This window comes from Cnephaeus nilssonii (assembly GCF_951640355.1).
Source record: "Cnephaeus nilssonii genome assembly, chromosome: 13".
NCBI lineage: Eukaryota > Metazoa > Chordata > Mammalia > Chiroptera > Vespertilionidae > Cnephaeus > Cnephaeus nilssonii.
Window position 1 is genome coordinate 33562206 of NC_137084.1, and position 15632 is coordinate 33577837.

Here is a 15632-nt window from a genome sequence, read left to right on the forward strand (position 1 = left end):
TATGGCAATAAATAATAGAATTTTCTCTCTAATAACTTTTTCCAAGTGCCTCCCAAGAGAGGCCATTAAGAGACCCAAGAAATTCAAGAAAAATGCTTACGAATGATTTAAAAAAAAAAAAAGGCCCATTAAAATAAAAAAAGAGCCATCCTGTGATTACATGCAGGAAACTGGTTAAGAACAAAGATTTTGGATTAGAATCTTAGAGCTATCACTTATTAATTATGTGACCCCTGGCAAGTTACTTAACCTCTACATTTCCTCATTTTTAAAAAGAGTTAATGATATTGCCTTTCTCATAGGCGTGTGGAAAGGATTAAATAAACTTTTATCACAGTGCCTGGAACAGATAAAGCATTCAAGAATTGTAAAGGATGATGATGGTGGAGGAGGTGGTGATGGTGATGTTGGGGATGAAGAAGAAGATGACGAACATGATGATTATGATGACGAAGATCATGATGCCCAGTAGGCTCATTAACTAACAATAATTTTCAAAAAGTTGGTTCTCAGGGACAATGATTGAATCTCAAAAGAAAAATGCTAGTGGGTGCTAATGAAGGACCACTGAGAGATTGCAATGGAGATAACGGTGATGGGGATGACTTTTGCAGAGCCAGGTTATGGGGGGATTTGAGTAAGTTATAATAAACTGAGTCTTCTTGCAGCTCACCACACCCAAGACAGAGTGCTATGTGAAATCCTCTCAGCCTTTCACATCCAAACAATATACCCTGTCAATACCCCTTCCTTTTTCTTGAATACCTCTCACTCAATTTTAATTATTTGTGAATTATTAAATGATAGTCTCCCTTAATAATTTGTAAACTCCACGAGAACAGAAACCAAGCCTGTCTTGAACTGCACTATATCTTTAGCATATAGCACACCTCTTAACATAAAGAAAATCCTCGATAAATACTGAATGAATGAATGACAAAGAGTTCATTTGTCTTTAGTGCTTAGTTGGGGAATGTCATATTCAGATTTATGTTTTAGGAATATCAAACTGAAAGTTATATGATTATTGGACTACAGCCCTACGCTAAAAACCAGCTCAGTGGCCAGGGCTTTTCTGGATTGTTGATATGAGAACTGATAATTCACACTATAGGCTAGCCTCAAATCTTCAACCAAGGTTGAGTTTTCCCCACCTTTGCCATGTGTACTCAGTTCCACCTAATTCCCAAATAGCTTTCTGGGTCCTTCAAATGTTGCTGTGTCAACCATCCAATATAAACTCTGACGGACTGTTACCCAATTGACTATGCCCATTGCCCTTATTGGATCTTGTCCAGTGTCATCACCCTTACCACTCTGCCTCTGGGTTTCAGACCCCCAGCCCCAATTTCAACCAGGAGGTCCTGAAGGAGAGCCCAGCTCCATCACACAGCCAGTCCCTGCCACCCACCTGCTATGTGTTACTGAGATGTACCAGCCTTAATGCCCACACATCAACTACAAGGAACTCAGCTTCTGCCTTAAATTGTAACATGATGCTGTGGTCCACTGCCTACCTCTGCACAACTTCCAAAGCTCTGGGGAGCTGCAACTCACGTGCTTCACTTAGAAACTGGCACAACTATTTAGCCCACTCCTCCAGGATCAGGCAGAAAAAGATGCTGGTGATGGACTGGCAGATAGGAAGACAGAGCTAAAAGTGCAAAGGTGAGCAAGTGTGTATAGTGGGGTTGGATTATACTGTTCCCCTGGATAATCTTCAACAGTGGATGCTCCCAGAATTCCCTGGCAGAGATGAAACATCTCACATTCCAAATTAAAGATCATGCATATTTAAAATTGCAAGAGTTGTCTTTTTATACTGGATGTAGCTAACAGACCTGCCTTCAAACTCCCCTCTGTTCACTTTGTGTAACCTTAGGCAAGTTATGTAACCTCTCAATGTCTCAGCTTCCAATCACCTACAAAATTGCAGTAATAGTACTTATGTCATGTTGTTATTATGATAATTAATCTATAATAATAAAAGGGTAATATGCTAATTAGACCAAATGTCCTTCCAGGCGTCATTCCAGACATACATCTGGATGAAGCCAGGGCCGAGCGAAGGCCAGGACCAGGTGCCTGCCGGCAGCAGCCAGAGTGAAGCAGCCCGGGTCCCAGGTGCCAGAGGGAAGCCGGTGCTGGCAGCCAGGGAAAGGAAGGCCTACTCTTTTACAAATTTTCATGCATCAGGCCTCTAGTAAATTAATATTTTTAATAGTTAGTATATATAAATGTTTGCTAAGTTAATAAAATATATTAAGCCCTGGCTTAATATTAAGCTCAGTTGGTTGGAGTGTTGTCCCATATGCCAAAATGTTGTGGGTTCGATTCCCAGTCAGGGCACATACCTAGGTTGCAGGTTTGATTCCAGGTTGGAGCATATGTGGGAGGCAACCGATCGATGTTTCTCTCTCACATCAATGTCTCTGTCTCTCTCTCTCTCTCTCCCTCTTTGTCTCACTCTAAGATCAGTGAAAATATATCCTCAGGTGAGGATTAAAAATAAATCCTACCTAATAATAGAGTAATATGCAAATTGACCATACCTTCGCTATGCCCACGATTGGCCAGGAGGCGTTGCGGGAGTGGGACTCGGGGTGGCCGGGGTGGCTGATTGGGCCGGCGGGATGCTGAGCTCACGTCACCAGCGGTGGCGCGAGCTCAGCATCTGCGCCATGGCTGTGCTGTGGCACAGAAGGGGCCTCTGGGGCAGCGAGCCCACATCCCACCGCAGACCATCAAAAGCAGGGAGCTGGGTGTCAGCTCCGGCACCAGCAGGCGGACACCCAGCTCCCCCACAATCGAAAGTGAAAGTGGGGGAGCTGGGTGTCTGTCTGCTCCGGCACCAGCGGACCCCCTGCCATCAAAAGCGGGGAGCAGGCTGCCAGCAGTGTCCACGGAGCGTGCTAGGCTTTGCGGGGCAGTGGATATGGCCTGGATGGCAGGTTAGGCCTAGGGGACCCTACATGTGCATGATTTAATCATGCACTGGGCCTCTAGTAAATATATAAAATAAGTCAATCTCCTGTATAAAATAGGGATCATCATTATCCTCTCAAGTCATAAGGATTAAAGAAGATAATGAATATGAAATACATTACAACAGCTCAATATAAGTTCATTCGTTCTCCCATGTGCTACCTCATCATGGGAGCCAGATGAATGGGTCCTGAGCTGAACAGCATGCGGATAGGAAGAGGAAGGAAAGGAAAGGGTGCTCCTGGGGAAGTGGGGATAGGTCAGCCAAGAGAACGTAGCTGAGAATATGGATGAGGGCAGGAAGCACTACAGAATGTGTGCCTATTTAGAACCACACTTCTTCCTCTGCTGTGACCATGTGACCTTCAGGAATACCTATCACGGCCCCTCTCTCCTTCTTAAGATATAAAGTCACAAAAATGACTGTGATCCAGTCAGCCTATGTCTATACTCCATTCCCCTGGGTATGTGACCCAAACTGGACCAATCAGAATCCTTCCCTGGGATTTTTCATTTTGGAGTTAAAATGGAAGGGATTTTCTTTTAGTTACCGAACTAACTGAAAGGTTTTTCACTGAAGGTCATTGGCAGCTATCTTTCCTGTCATTTGGAGAAAGTTTATCTCTAGTAAGTAAAATGAGGGTAACACATAGAATCCAGACAGAGATAAAGGATGGAAGGAGCAAGACAGAGTAGGTGGAAGGGAAGGACAGAAAAGGAGAGAGAGAGAGAGAGAGAGAGAGAGAGAGAGAGAGAGAGCCCATTTGAGACCCTAGATCCATTTATACGTGAAGCCAGAACCACCCCTGGACTGTCTAAATATGGGACTCAATAAACTCTCTTTTTTGCTTTAGTTTAACTTTATTCCTGTCACTTTCAGTGGAAAGAGTTCTGACTAATCTTGAAGCAAAGAAAGAAAATAACTCTGCATAGATTATAGAAACAGTATTCATGACTAAACTGGGGAGGCTGACCAGGAGGGTGGCAGTTGGCATTTAAATATCATTGAAATGATAGCAGATCAGTTGACTTCAAAACTATTTAACTAGATGTCATCTTTAGGAAAGGATTCTAAGGGATGTCAGAAGGCTCTGCCCAAAGACCTGATCTGCTCCACATTCTTATCAACTTCTTTGATAAAGGCTTCTAAGGCAAGCTTATTAAAATTGTGGATAATCCAAAATTAGATCATGAGGATTAGTGACTCAATGACAGAATCCAGATTCATGAATGGTTGACAGCTGCAGGGGTGGACTCAAACATGCTGGATTGGTAGAATGGGGAATCGTGTCAAATGTTATGTTCAAGGACCAGTTACGCCAGTGTACTGTGAGGAGGGCAGCAGGCCTTCCAGAAAGTCACAGGAATTTTGGCTGGCTATAAGCTTGGTGTGATCCCAGAGCACAGCTGCCAAAATTGCAAACACAAGACCTGGCAAGCGTCACACAAACACAGTGTCCGGGACAAGGGAGATAATCATTTGGCCTTGTTCCATCCTGATCAGGCCACATCTGGAGTACAAGGTGCAAGGAAACAAGAAGCAGCATCCTGTAAAGAATGGCTAAAGAAAGGGTCAGAAGTCATAGTGGCTATTTCTCCACAAACACCTCAAGGGCTGATATATGGCCAAGGGGAAACCTTATATGCTTGACTCCCAAGGACAGAACCTGACGATGAGTGAAAGTTACATGGAAGGCAGATGTTGGCAGCAGAGAAGTAAAACCAAGTCGGCCCTAGCTCAGACTCCACCAGTCTGTGAGTGTGGTCATCTGAAGGAAGCTCAGGTTCTTCTCTCCTCGGCACTCCACTGCCAAGGCAGGGGACGCTGCTATTGTGCTGCTTTGAGGACATTCCACTGGCTGCTGTACTGTGTCCCATTGCGACAGGATAGAACAGTGAGCTGACCAGGAGCTAAAGTACATGGGGCATGGGAGTCCAAGGGGGAGGCTGGGACAGATGGTAATAGGGGAAAATGCTCATAGAAAAGTGACCATCTTTTCGCCATCTTCTCTTTATGCCTCACCATCTTATTGCAAAAGAAAAAGAAATAAACTACATAGAATATAGTCCTGGAATCCAGCCCTTTGTTGCGGTGGCGCCAGTAAAACTATATATTTTTTTTAATCTTTCCAAGGGATTCTGATGCATAGCTAGGTTTGGGAACAGCACAAATGACCCTACAAAGTGCTGATTCCAGGGAAAGCCACTTATTAAACTGGTTTCTAGATTTGATGGATCAACAGGCCCCTCTGCTTTATTCTTCATATAATCAGAGTCAGTGTCTGAAGCTGGCAGCCCCTTTCCTTTGCTCTTTTGCCTTCTGTCCTCTGCTTTTCACCTCTGAACCATCAATGATCCAGCTTTCACTATGCATTTGACTGCTGACCTCTTCCCTCCCTGGACCCAGGCCTTCTGCCTGCCCTCAACCTCCTGGAGCTCCTTGCCGTGTATCCCCATCCCTTGGTCTCACCTCTCTCTCTGGCAGAGAGAGAAACATTTTTCTTTCCTTCCATCCAGTGCTCTTAGAGGGAGATCTCACACCTGGGTTCTTGGGGTTTAAATGATACATTTTTTTTTTCAACAAATAAGGATCTAGTGCCTGGTATAGCCATTCGCTGTTCGGAGTGCTAGAAATAGAATGGCAATAAGAAAGACACAGTCCTTGAATCTCATAAAGCTTGTATGCTAGCTCGAGGAAGCAGATGATAAGATCATTTCAGAGAGTTGTTAAGGTTTATGAAGAAATAAAATCAGGCAAAAGTAATGGGAAACAGAAATTGATGGTCAGAGGGGCCTCTTTAAAGAGATAATATCTGAGCTAAAACTTAAAAAACAAGGAGTCATAAAAAGAGCAATCTAGACACGGAAAAGAGCATGTACAAAGGCCCTGGGGTGGGAATGAGCCTGCTGTGTTTAGAAAATTCAAAGGGCAGTATTGCTGTTTTGAGGAGGAGAAGAAAGAAGTAAAAATGAAGGATGAGGACAAAGGAAGAGGGAAGAAAGAGGAAGAGCATCAGAACAGCTTCCTGTAGCACCTAGAATCAATATTTAGTTTTTATGGTCTGCTGCTGAGTCTGCCCACCTACCTATACTCCTATCCCACACACACAGTGGTTTGTGCTTGGAACCCTTCCTCTCTCTCATATTTGAGACATACAGTATTTGCAAATCTCTGAACCACAAATGTAAACTGGATTCAAGTTATTTCCCTTGGAACTCCAGAGCCTCAGCAAATCAGCAGATGAGAGTAGGCCCCTGTTTAAGTTTCCCTGAACTTTTCATAGCAGTTATTATTATTCTGTGAAAGTTAGAAGCTTTGTCTATGCAGAGCTTGCAAAGGACTTCTAGTGATATCATCTAACCCCAGACCCTTCCTATCTTAGCCTCAATTCCAGCCTAGTCAAGACACCTGGTAAAAATTTCATACTAGCAAGAGCTGGCCAGCCACATAGAAAGCTATATGTGATGTAGTGAGTTCCCTGATATATATTCCAACACACTACACACTGTTGGAAGTGGGGGAGAAAGAGAGGGAATAACACTTTATATAATTTGGGTCACTTGCTACACCATTATGTGCTTGGATGAGTATGGTTCCCTCAATCCTTCATATAGTGAGGATTTCAGATTTGTCATGTCAATGTTTCAAGACAAATGAAACACACACACACACACACACACACACACACACACACACACACACACTCCAGTACCCAACTTAAGAAATATTGATCTCTTCCAGTGCTGAGGGAAAAAACAGGAGTGCTGGTCTTACTGAGAAATGTCCATTTGTTTCTATTCCCCACTAAAAAATAATCTAGAGGGGAACATAAATAAGGCTAGATTGAATCTAGTATCCATGCTATATTTCATGTACAAATTCAAAGGTTTTTTAAGGAATAATTTTGATTTATGAGATTTTGGCTTTCCATAGTGCCTCTTGAATCTAAGATTCAACTCCACTATACTCAAATTATTTCTTTTGACTTCATTCTGAATGTATATCCCAGTGTTGTTTCTTCTTCTTCTTCTTCTTCTTCTTCTTCTTCTTCTTCTTCTTATTCTTATTCTTATTCTTATTCTTATTCTTATTCTTCTTCTCTCTCTCTCTCTCTCTCTCTCTCTCTCTCTCACACACACACATATACACACATAAAAACACATGTGTGCACTTTAAAAAATATTTTTTATTGATTTCAGAGAGGAGGGAAGAGGGATTGAGAAACATCAATGATGAGAATCATCAATCAGCTGACTCCTGCATGGCCCCCACTGGGGATCGATCCTGACTGGGAATCAAACCTGTAACCTCTTGGTTCCTGGGTCAGTGCTCAACTGCTGAGCCACACCCATTTGGGCCATTTTCTTGCTTTATCCAATTGTACCTTCACTTCTTTCTTTCCTTGCAGCTTCTTCCTTTATTGAGGGAGAAGGTGGGACAGAACAGGCAACTCCGACATATTGGCCCTTTTCTGTCTTTTCAGTATGAAACCTATCAACACACACACACACACACACACACACATACTTCTTCACCTACTGGTTTAATCAGCAGTTATATCAAACCTCCAATTGTCTCCCTAATTCCATTTTCTTTTTTAAAAATATATTTTATTGATTTTTACAGAGAGGAAGGTAGAGGGAAGAGAGTTAGAAACATCGATGAGAGAGAAACATCGATCAGCTGCCTTCTGCACACCCCTTACTGGGGATGTGCCTGCAACCAAAGTACATGCCCTTGACCGGAATCAAACCTGGGACCCTTCAGTCTGCAGGTCAACATTCTACCCACTGTGCCAAACCAGTTAGGGCCCTAATTCCATTTTCATCTTCATCCTTATGAAAAAATAAATTCCTCCTCCAAATTTTAGCTGGGCATGTGCCTGTCCAGCTAAATGCTAGATTTTCCAGGCTCCCTTGCAGCTAGGTGTGACCACATGACTATGGAGTGTGTTTCAAAGTTCTGGGTGCAATTTTTTGGTCACATCATTAAAAGAAAGTTCTACTTTCTTTCCTTGCCTATATGATGAGTGGAACTGGCTATATCTATGCTGATATGAACATCCTAAAACAGTACTGTCCAATAGAAATAAGCCTAAGCCAGGTGAAATTAATTTTCTTTGTTAGCAGGTATCCAGTAGGAATAAATGTAAAACAAATAACTTTAACAACATATTTTATTTAACCTAATACATCTCATTTTCACTCACATATGTAATCAATATAAAATTATTAATGGGAAGTTTATTCTTTATTCATACTAATTATTCAATAAGTGTGAATTTTACACTTACAGCATATCTCAATTCGGATTAGCCACATTTCAGTGCTGTGACTCATGGCTACATATTGACAAAGAGTGCTAGATGATGGTGAAGCAACAAGACAAAAGGAATAACAATATAACTATGTATAGAGAAGTACTCAAGTTTTAAACCTTGAAAAATTACAATTTGATATGCTTTCATTTTTTGCATGTTTTTCCTCTTTGCATTTCATGAAACTGAAAGTAATAAACAGTCTCCACAACCATTAAGCACTTAAATATGTATGCACCTTTTAATTTTTATTATCAATTTGAATTAAATACTTATTAAAAGTGGACAAAGGTTAAAAATAAATTTAAATAATAAAAAAGAAGAAAATGGAAAATGAAAACACTAATTTGAAGAGATATCTGGACATCCATGTTCATTGCAACATTATTTACAACAGCCAAGCCATGGAAACAACCTCATTTAAGTGTCCATTGATGGCCCTAGCTGGTTTGGCTCAGTGGATAGAGCATTGGCCTGTATCACCAAAGGATCCTGGGTTCAATTCCGGTCAAGGGCATGTACCTCGGTTTCAGACTCCTCTCTGGCCCGGGCCCTAGTCGGGGCTCGTGTGGGAAGCTCTACTTTCTTTCCTTGCCTATATGATGAGTGGAGCTCGTGTGGGAAGCAACCAGTCAATGTGTTTCTCTCACATCAATGTTTCTCTCTGTCTTTCCCTCTCTCTTTTCCACTCTCCCTAAAAACCAATGGAAAAATATCCTCGGGTTGAGGATTAATAAAAAAAAAAAATTAAGAATGTATCCACTGATGGATAATGGATAAAGAAAATGTGGTATATACAGAGTGGGGCAAAAGTAGGTTTACAGTTGTGAGTATGCAAAACACAGTTTGTTCTTGTATTATTATTTAATAAGTATTGCATTTTTTTCCATACAAACAAACTTTTGCTAACCTACTTTTGCTAACCCCTGTATGTATAATGGAATACTACTCAGCCATTAAAAAGAATGGAATCTTGCTATTTATGACAACATGAATGGACTTTGAGCACATTATGCTAAGTGAAATAAGTCAGACAGAGAAAGACAAATACTGTATGATCTCACATATGTAGACTCTAAAAAAAAAAAAAAAAGCAATAACAACAAAACCAAGCTCATAGATACAGACAACAAATTGGTGGATACCAGAGGGGGCAGGAGGGTGGGAGAGGGCGTTGATGAAATGGGTTAAGTGGTCAAAAAGTACAAACTTCTGGTTATAAAATAAATAAATCCTGAGGTTGTAATGTTCAGCATGGTGACTATAGTTAATCATACTGTATTGTATATTTAAAAGTTGCAAAGAGAGTAACTCTTTTTAAAAAATATATATATTTTTTTATTGATGTCAGAGAGGAAGGGAGAGGGAGATAGAGAGATAGAAACATCAATGATGAAAATCATTGATCAGCTGCCTCCCACACAACCCCTACTGGGATCAAGCCCGCAACCTGGGCATGTGCCCTTGACCAGAATCGAACCTGGAACCCTTTGGTCCGCAGGCTGACACTCTATCCACTGAGCCAAACCAGCTAGGGTAAAAATAACTCTTAAAAGATCTCATCAAGAGAAAATAATTTATAATTATGTATGGTAACAAATGGTAACTATTGAGTGATTGTGGTAATCATTTTGTAGTGTATACAAATATTAAATCATTTATACATCAATATTTTTCTTTAAAAAGGAAAAGGGTAATGTACAAGAAAAGAGGAGAGGTGGGAGGAGTGTCTTATAATTAATTACAATGTCATCAGTAGTACCTAATTTAAAGTAAAACTAGATAAGAGTTCATTTAAAAGACCCCATCCTGCTTAAATTTCTCAGATTATACCTACGTACTTTTCAAACATATAATTTTACAGGCATGATCATATAACATCTTCATGTAAAAATAAAACAATAGTCAAATTAGTTTCTTTTTTCCTATCCAATTTGTTTCTGTTTCCCCACAAACAAAAGGAATTGGCTAAAGATTGACAAGGTTCTTTATGTTTCTAAATTAATCCTCTGGTTTATGGGAAAATGCAAAACTGAAGTCTATAACAGACAAAAAAAAAAGCAAATATAAATAAGGACCTATTACTTTATACTTCGTGTCCCAAGATATGTCAGTTATTATCTTGGTTTGCTGCTGCTGTTTTCCTTCAATGAAGACAGCATCCAGAAGGCTGAGGGTAGCCGAGAGAATTCATTCTACTCTCAATTCATTTCATTGAATCAGTATAGAATACTTGTTCAAAGCATAGATTTAGGAGCCAGACATCCCTGAATATTTTTTTAAAGAATAGTTTATTGATTTTTAGAGAGAGAGGAGAGGGGGATAGAGGGTGAGGAGAGGGAGAGAGAGAAAGAGAGAGAGAGAGAGAGAGAGAGAGATCGGCTGCCTCCTGTACTCCCCCTACCAGGGACCGAGCTGCAACCTGGACATGTGCCCTTGATGGGGAATCCACCAGCAACCTCCTGGTATACCTGACAAAGCCCAACCAACTGAGCCACACGAGCCAGGGCAGTCATCCCTGGATTTTAATCGTGAATCTGCTGATTATCAGCTGTGTGACTATGGCAACTTACTAAACTCTTTAAGACTTAGTGTTCTCATATGCAAAAATAAGAATAATAATAAACCACCTCAAAGTACTACAAGAAATAAGATGTGAGATGAGTAGGAAGCACTTAACACAATGCCTGATGCATTACTCACTGCCAAGTATTTTTCTATTTCTAAAATAATCATCTCATAACATATATTTATTTTAGCACCTACTGTGTGACAATTTTCTTTTGACAAGGATTATTTCTAATTCTCACAGCAACACTGGGGATGGGGTGTGGGAACTCACTTTCCTTTCACAGTTGGAGAGATTGCGGGTCAGAAAGGTGAAGTGGCCTGCCTGAGGTCACCAAAGGACTTATGTGACTGAGCAGGAGTGGAAACAGACTCGGCCCATAGCAAAGCCTGTGCTCTTTCTACCAGGCTGAGGTAGTGTGCCCCGGAGTAGGACAAAGAAAGACAAGGCAAAGCAGCTTTGGAGGTCTCCAAACCTCCCAGTTTAGAATAAATCCCCCAATTATGTTTAAAGTTGGAGAAGCTTTTCAGATTTCAACTGGACATTCTTTTCCCACCAAGTTCCTTGAAATTTCCCTTTAAAGAACATCTAGGAAAAGCCACTCTCATTAGCCAGGGTCTGGCTTTATTTTCCTAATAAACAGACCTAATAAATCAGACAAAGGAGGCTCTTTTATTTTCAATCGATTCTTGAACATTGCAGCCGATTTTCCTTCTCCTTGGCTTGAAATTGTGATCTGGGAATGGCTGGTCCTGCAAATTGTCCTCCCAGAAGAAATGCCCCCTTGAGGATCCTCCACTTGTTATTTTTAATCACTGTAATCTCCTTTTCAAAAGAGGCCCTGGTCAGAAACAGAGCAGGCCTTTCAGGGGCTTTCTAAAGCACAATTATTGCAGAGGGACCCGGATGGGGAGGAGGGAGGGAGAGAAGTGGTGGGAGAGAGAGGGAAGTCAATATAGTACTAACAACTTGGAAAAGCTGAATAATAATCTCAATTGGATTCTGACAATTGAGAAGAAACCCCATGTTTCAATACATTTACAATAAACAGTGGCCATTTCATTCCAGTCTAGAAAGCCTGGAGGATATACTGGGGTGGGGAGCATGGAGAGCAGAAGCTATTTGGGGGTGAACTGGAATACTGGGGACAAAGACTTGAGGCAGGAAAACAAGCCAAGGATTGATTCCAAGGATTGTGAGGGGCCCTAATTCAGGAAAAAGTTTTTTTAAAAAAGCAAATAGAACACCAGGGGAATGTTAATTTCCACAGCCCTAAGTCAATAACTCCACGAAGAATGCATTAGACTTACTTTTCACACAATTATTCAAAGAAAGTAAAAGCCAACATTAAAATGTCAAACTAGGTCAGCACCCCTTTCTTCCTAACGGTGAGTGGTGGAATCGGGTTTGCTAATCACAGAAGGCCTCCGTGTGGTTTCTGCAAGGTCTTTCTTTCAAGAGCTCTTAGCCACCAGAGAGGAGAAGGATGACCGCCCGTCTCATAGCCTGAGTGGGGGCTTCACAGTGCCAAAGGCTAACTAACATTTTAGGCTGGAATAACTGTAGAGTGAAAGTCTAGCGCTCCCCTCTCCCCCAGCCCCAGTTCCCACCTCCAGGCCATGGACACCTAGGCAATCAGGGAACCCCGTGGTCCCTGTGAATACCGGAGGCACCTCCTTCCCTGTTCTGGAGCCCTGGCTACTGCCAGTGCTCAGCCAAACTGGGAGGATTCTTGTGGGAAGAGATGCCACATAGGGCACTTGGCCTAGGCCCCATACTGGTCTAAACCACCGAAAAAATCCTCCTGGGCTTAAATTAGGAACAATTTTAGGCAAGGCTTCTGCCATGGAGAAATCAATCATTCATTTATTCAATTAATCCCTGAAGACCAGAAAACTGCCATTCACGGTAGACTGGACAGGTGGAGTACTGAGAAAACCTACGTTTAAACACACACACACACACACACACACACACACACACACACACACACCAAAAACAAAACGAATCTGAATTATTAAACTAATAAAGGCTGTCTAACTCAAACTAGCATGTATGGAAGACCTCAGGCACACTCATCTTCGTAAACTCATTCCGGACAAGCACTCAGAGAGGCTGGGTAAACAGCTCTTTTCACAGCTGGAGAACGGACCCAGAGAAATTAAGGACTGGCACAAGGTCGTACAGCTACTAAATCCAAGTCCATCTGACTCCAGAGCCACACCTTTCCCTGCCACGGGGATCTGGGGCCATTTCCCAAGAGCATTCTCCATTTGGGGGAGGGCCAAAGAGACCAATGGGGTTTTTCCCCCCCGCTTCCCTCTGGTCCACGGAGGGCATTGGCTGTTTCCCAGCTGTAGGCCTAGCTCCTTCAGCCGCGCGCCGACCCAGCCGGGTCCCTCCAGCGCTGGGTCGCTGAGGCGCACGTCCTCCCCACAACCTCCTTCTCCTCTCAGGGAAGTCCCGAGGATCCCGCCAACCCGCGCGCCCAGGGTCCTGCTGGCTGCTTGTCAAGCGCTGAGCGCCTCTCCTTGCCGAGGGCGCACGCACGGCAGCCGGCTCTGGGTAGCTCCCGGTGGAGAAAGTCGGGGGGATCCCTGGAGAAACGGGAGAAGCGTTCGGAAAAGGGTGGCCCCTGGTTCCGGTCGCCTGTGTGGCCCGGGCGCCCGCTGACACTGCCCCAAACTTTCTCCAGTCTTGCTCCCACCGCCTCCTCCCTCAAAGCTCTAGGAACCGGGACGGCAGGTGTGGAAGGGCGGGCGGCGGCTGTGAGCCCATTTGCCCCACTAGATGCCCCCAACAACCCACTTTCCCTTGCTTGGTGCCAGAGTTGACTTATGACAGGGTGGGAGTGGAGAGACATGCTCCCTGTCACTCCCCGCCTGCCGGAGCGGGGGGGGGGGGGGGGGGGGGGGGGCAGGTGAAACCAGGTAGGCTTCCTTCCCTGCCTCTGTTCAGGTATGTGCCATGAGCTGCCCCTCATGCCCGGAAGGCGCTCAGCTGCTTGGACGTCCCCTCCCTGCGCTCCTGAATGCCTGCCCTCGGCTGAGGAGCTTGGGCGCCACATCACTGGGGCGCGGATCCTCTGGAGCCACGGTCTCCCGACCTCCAGGGAGCAGACTTCGGGAATTTGGGCGTCCCTTTCCATCTTTCCTTTTCGCGGCTACACTGAAGGCCCGTTCCACTGGGTGGGTGGGTGGGTGGGTGCGGGGGGGGGGGGTGTCTGTCCTAGAAATCCAGGGTCATCTCCCTTGCCTGGAAAATAATTGGGAGTTCTTTCCAGAGACCCTTCCGAAAAGCTTCAGGCTCTTCCCTCCTTCCCATGCCCTGTTAAAGGGGAAGCTTAAAGTCCCTTTTCCTTGAGGGGATCTGTCGGGGGAAGCTGGAGTGAGGGTTCCGCTGGGTTGTCAGAGAGAAGCTGATGTCTTCTCCTCCAGGAATGGAAGCGGGGAAAGCCGGAGTTCACCACCTTGCTTGGGATGCAACTGGGAGAAACCAGGTCCCCTCCCCTCCAGAGACGGATCTGGAGAGAGGCGGGTCTCCACTGTTCTCCCGGACCCAGCCGGTTCCCTCCCAGCCAGACTGGTGTGACGCGTTGCTTTGCTACAGTCCACACCCGGGAACCGCGCATCGGAAATGGGGGTTGCCTCCCCTGGCAGAGGGCCCCACGACGGCCAGGAACTGGCTTGGGAATTGGCTCACAGCTGAAAAGGGCTGAGGATAGCCAGGACAGAACGGTCCTGGCCGGGCTGCGCAGACACCGTGCGCCCGGGGACTGTGCGCCCTCCTCCGGTCCCGCGCGGTCGGCGCCCTCCGGGGGCCGGGTCCCGCGCCCCCAACGCCACGCCGGGCCACTTACCGCGGTAGCTGGTTCCCGGCTTATAGAAGTCGGGGTCGCCCTCCACTCGGAGGCTGAACTCGGTGTAGCCCTCGCGGCGCGTGCCTTGAGCGCGCAGGATGCGGCTGCAGTAGCCCTCCGACTTGGGCACTTTGTCCAGGGTCTCGTCGGAGAAGGCCAGCACTACGGCCAGGGGCAGCGCCAGGGCCAGCAGCGCTGGACTCAGGCTCAGCCTCAGGGGCGCCGGGGATAGCCTCATCCTCGCGGGCCCGCAACTTTGTGCTACTGCCGCAGGCCCTCGCCACGCAACTCCTGCCCGAAGGGGTCCCCGCGGAGACCTGGCAGAGCCTGGGCGGGAACGGGAGCTCGGAGCCCGGAGACCGTGCCTGCCTCGGCTTGGCAGCTGCGCTGCGCGGAACTGAGCTGAGCCGAGCTGAGCGGAGCGAGCGGAGCAGCGCGAGGAAGGAGGGCGGCGGCAAAGGAGGAGGGAGGGCTGATTTTGCCCAGATCCCCGAGTGCAGCGCTGTTTTGTTTCGGAGCTGGCGATTAGCTGCGCTTCTGTGTTTATTTTGAGATGCTGATTCCCAGGGTCTGGCGAGGAAATCATAGGATACTGGGACGCGGCGGGCTCTGTCCCACCACCAAGGAGGCTGCTGTGCCCACCCCCCGCTACACTCTGGACCGTGAGGAGGAGGGTATTTGAAGGAGGGGAAGACACTAACTTTTGTTGCACACCTACTCTGTGCCTAGCTATATGCTGGGAGGTTTTCTTGTGCTATCTGCTCACCTTCTCCACCCTGACTGCACACAATAAACATGACATTACTTTCGCTCATTGTATAGATGAGAAAACTGAGGCCTCAGCCAAACAGAAAAGGCAGGATAAGATCCCATGACTATCTGACTATTGTTCTTCTCATAG

General features: G+C 45.1%; 1 protein-coding gene across 1 annotated transcript in view; it reads right to left on the reverse strand.

The window, feature by feature from the left end:
- SPON1 (spondin 1) overlaps window positions 1-15221 on the reverse strand; it is a 261366-nt gene extending 246145 nt beyond the window's left edge. Inside the window, exon 1 of the mRNA XM_079787932.1 lies at window positions 14732-15221. Coding sequence (XP_079644058.1) covers window positions 14732-14969 — 238 coding nt within the window. The 5' untranslated portion in view covers window positions 14970-15221. The remainder of the gene's footprint in view (window positions 1-14731) is intronic.
- Window positions 15222-15632: the final 411 nt, after the last annotated feature.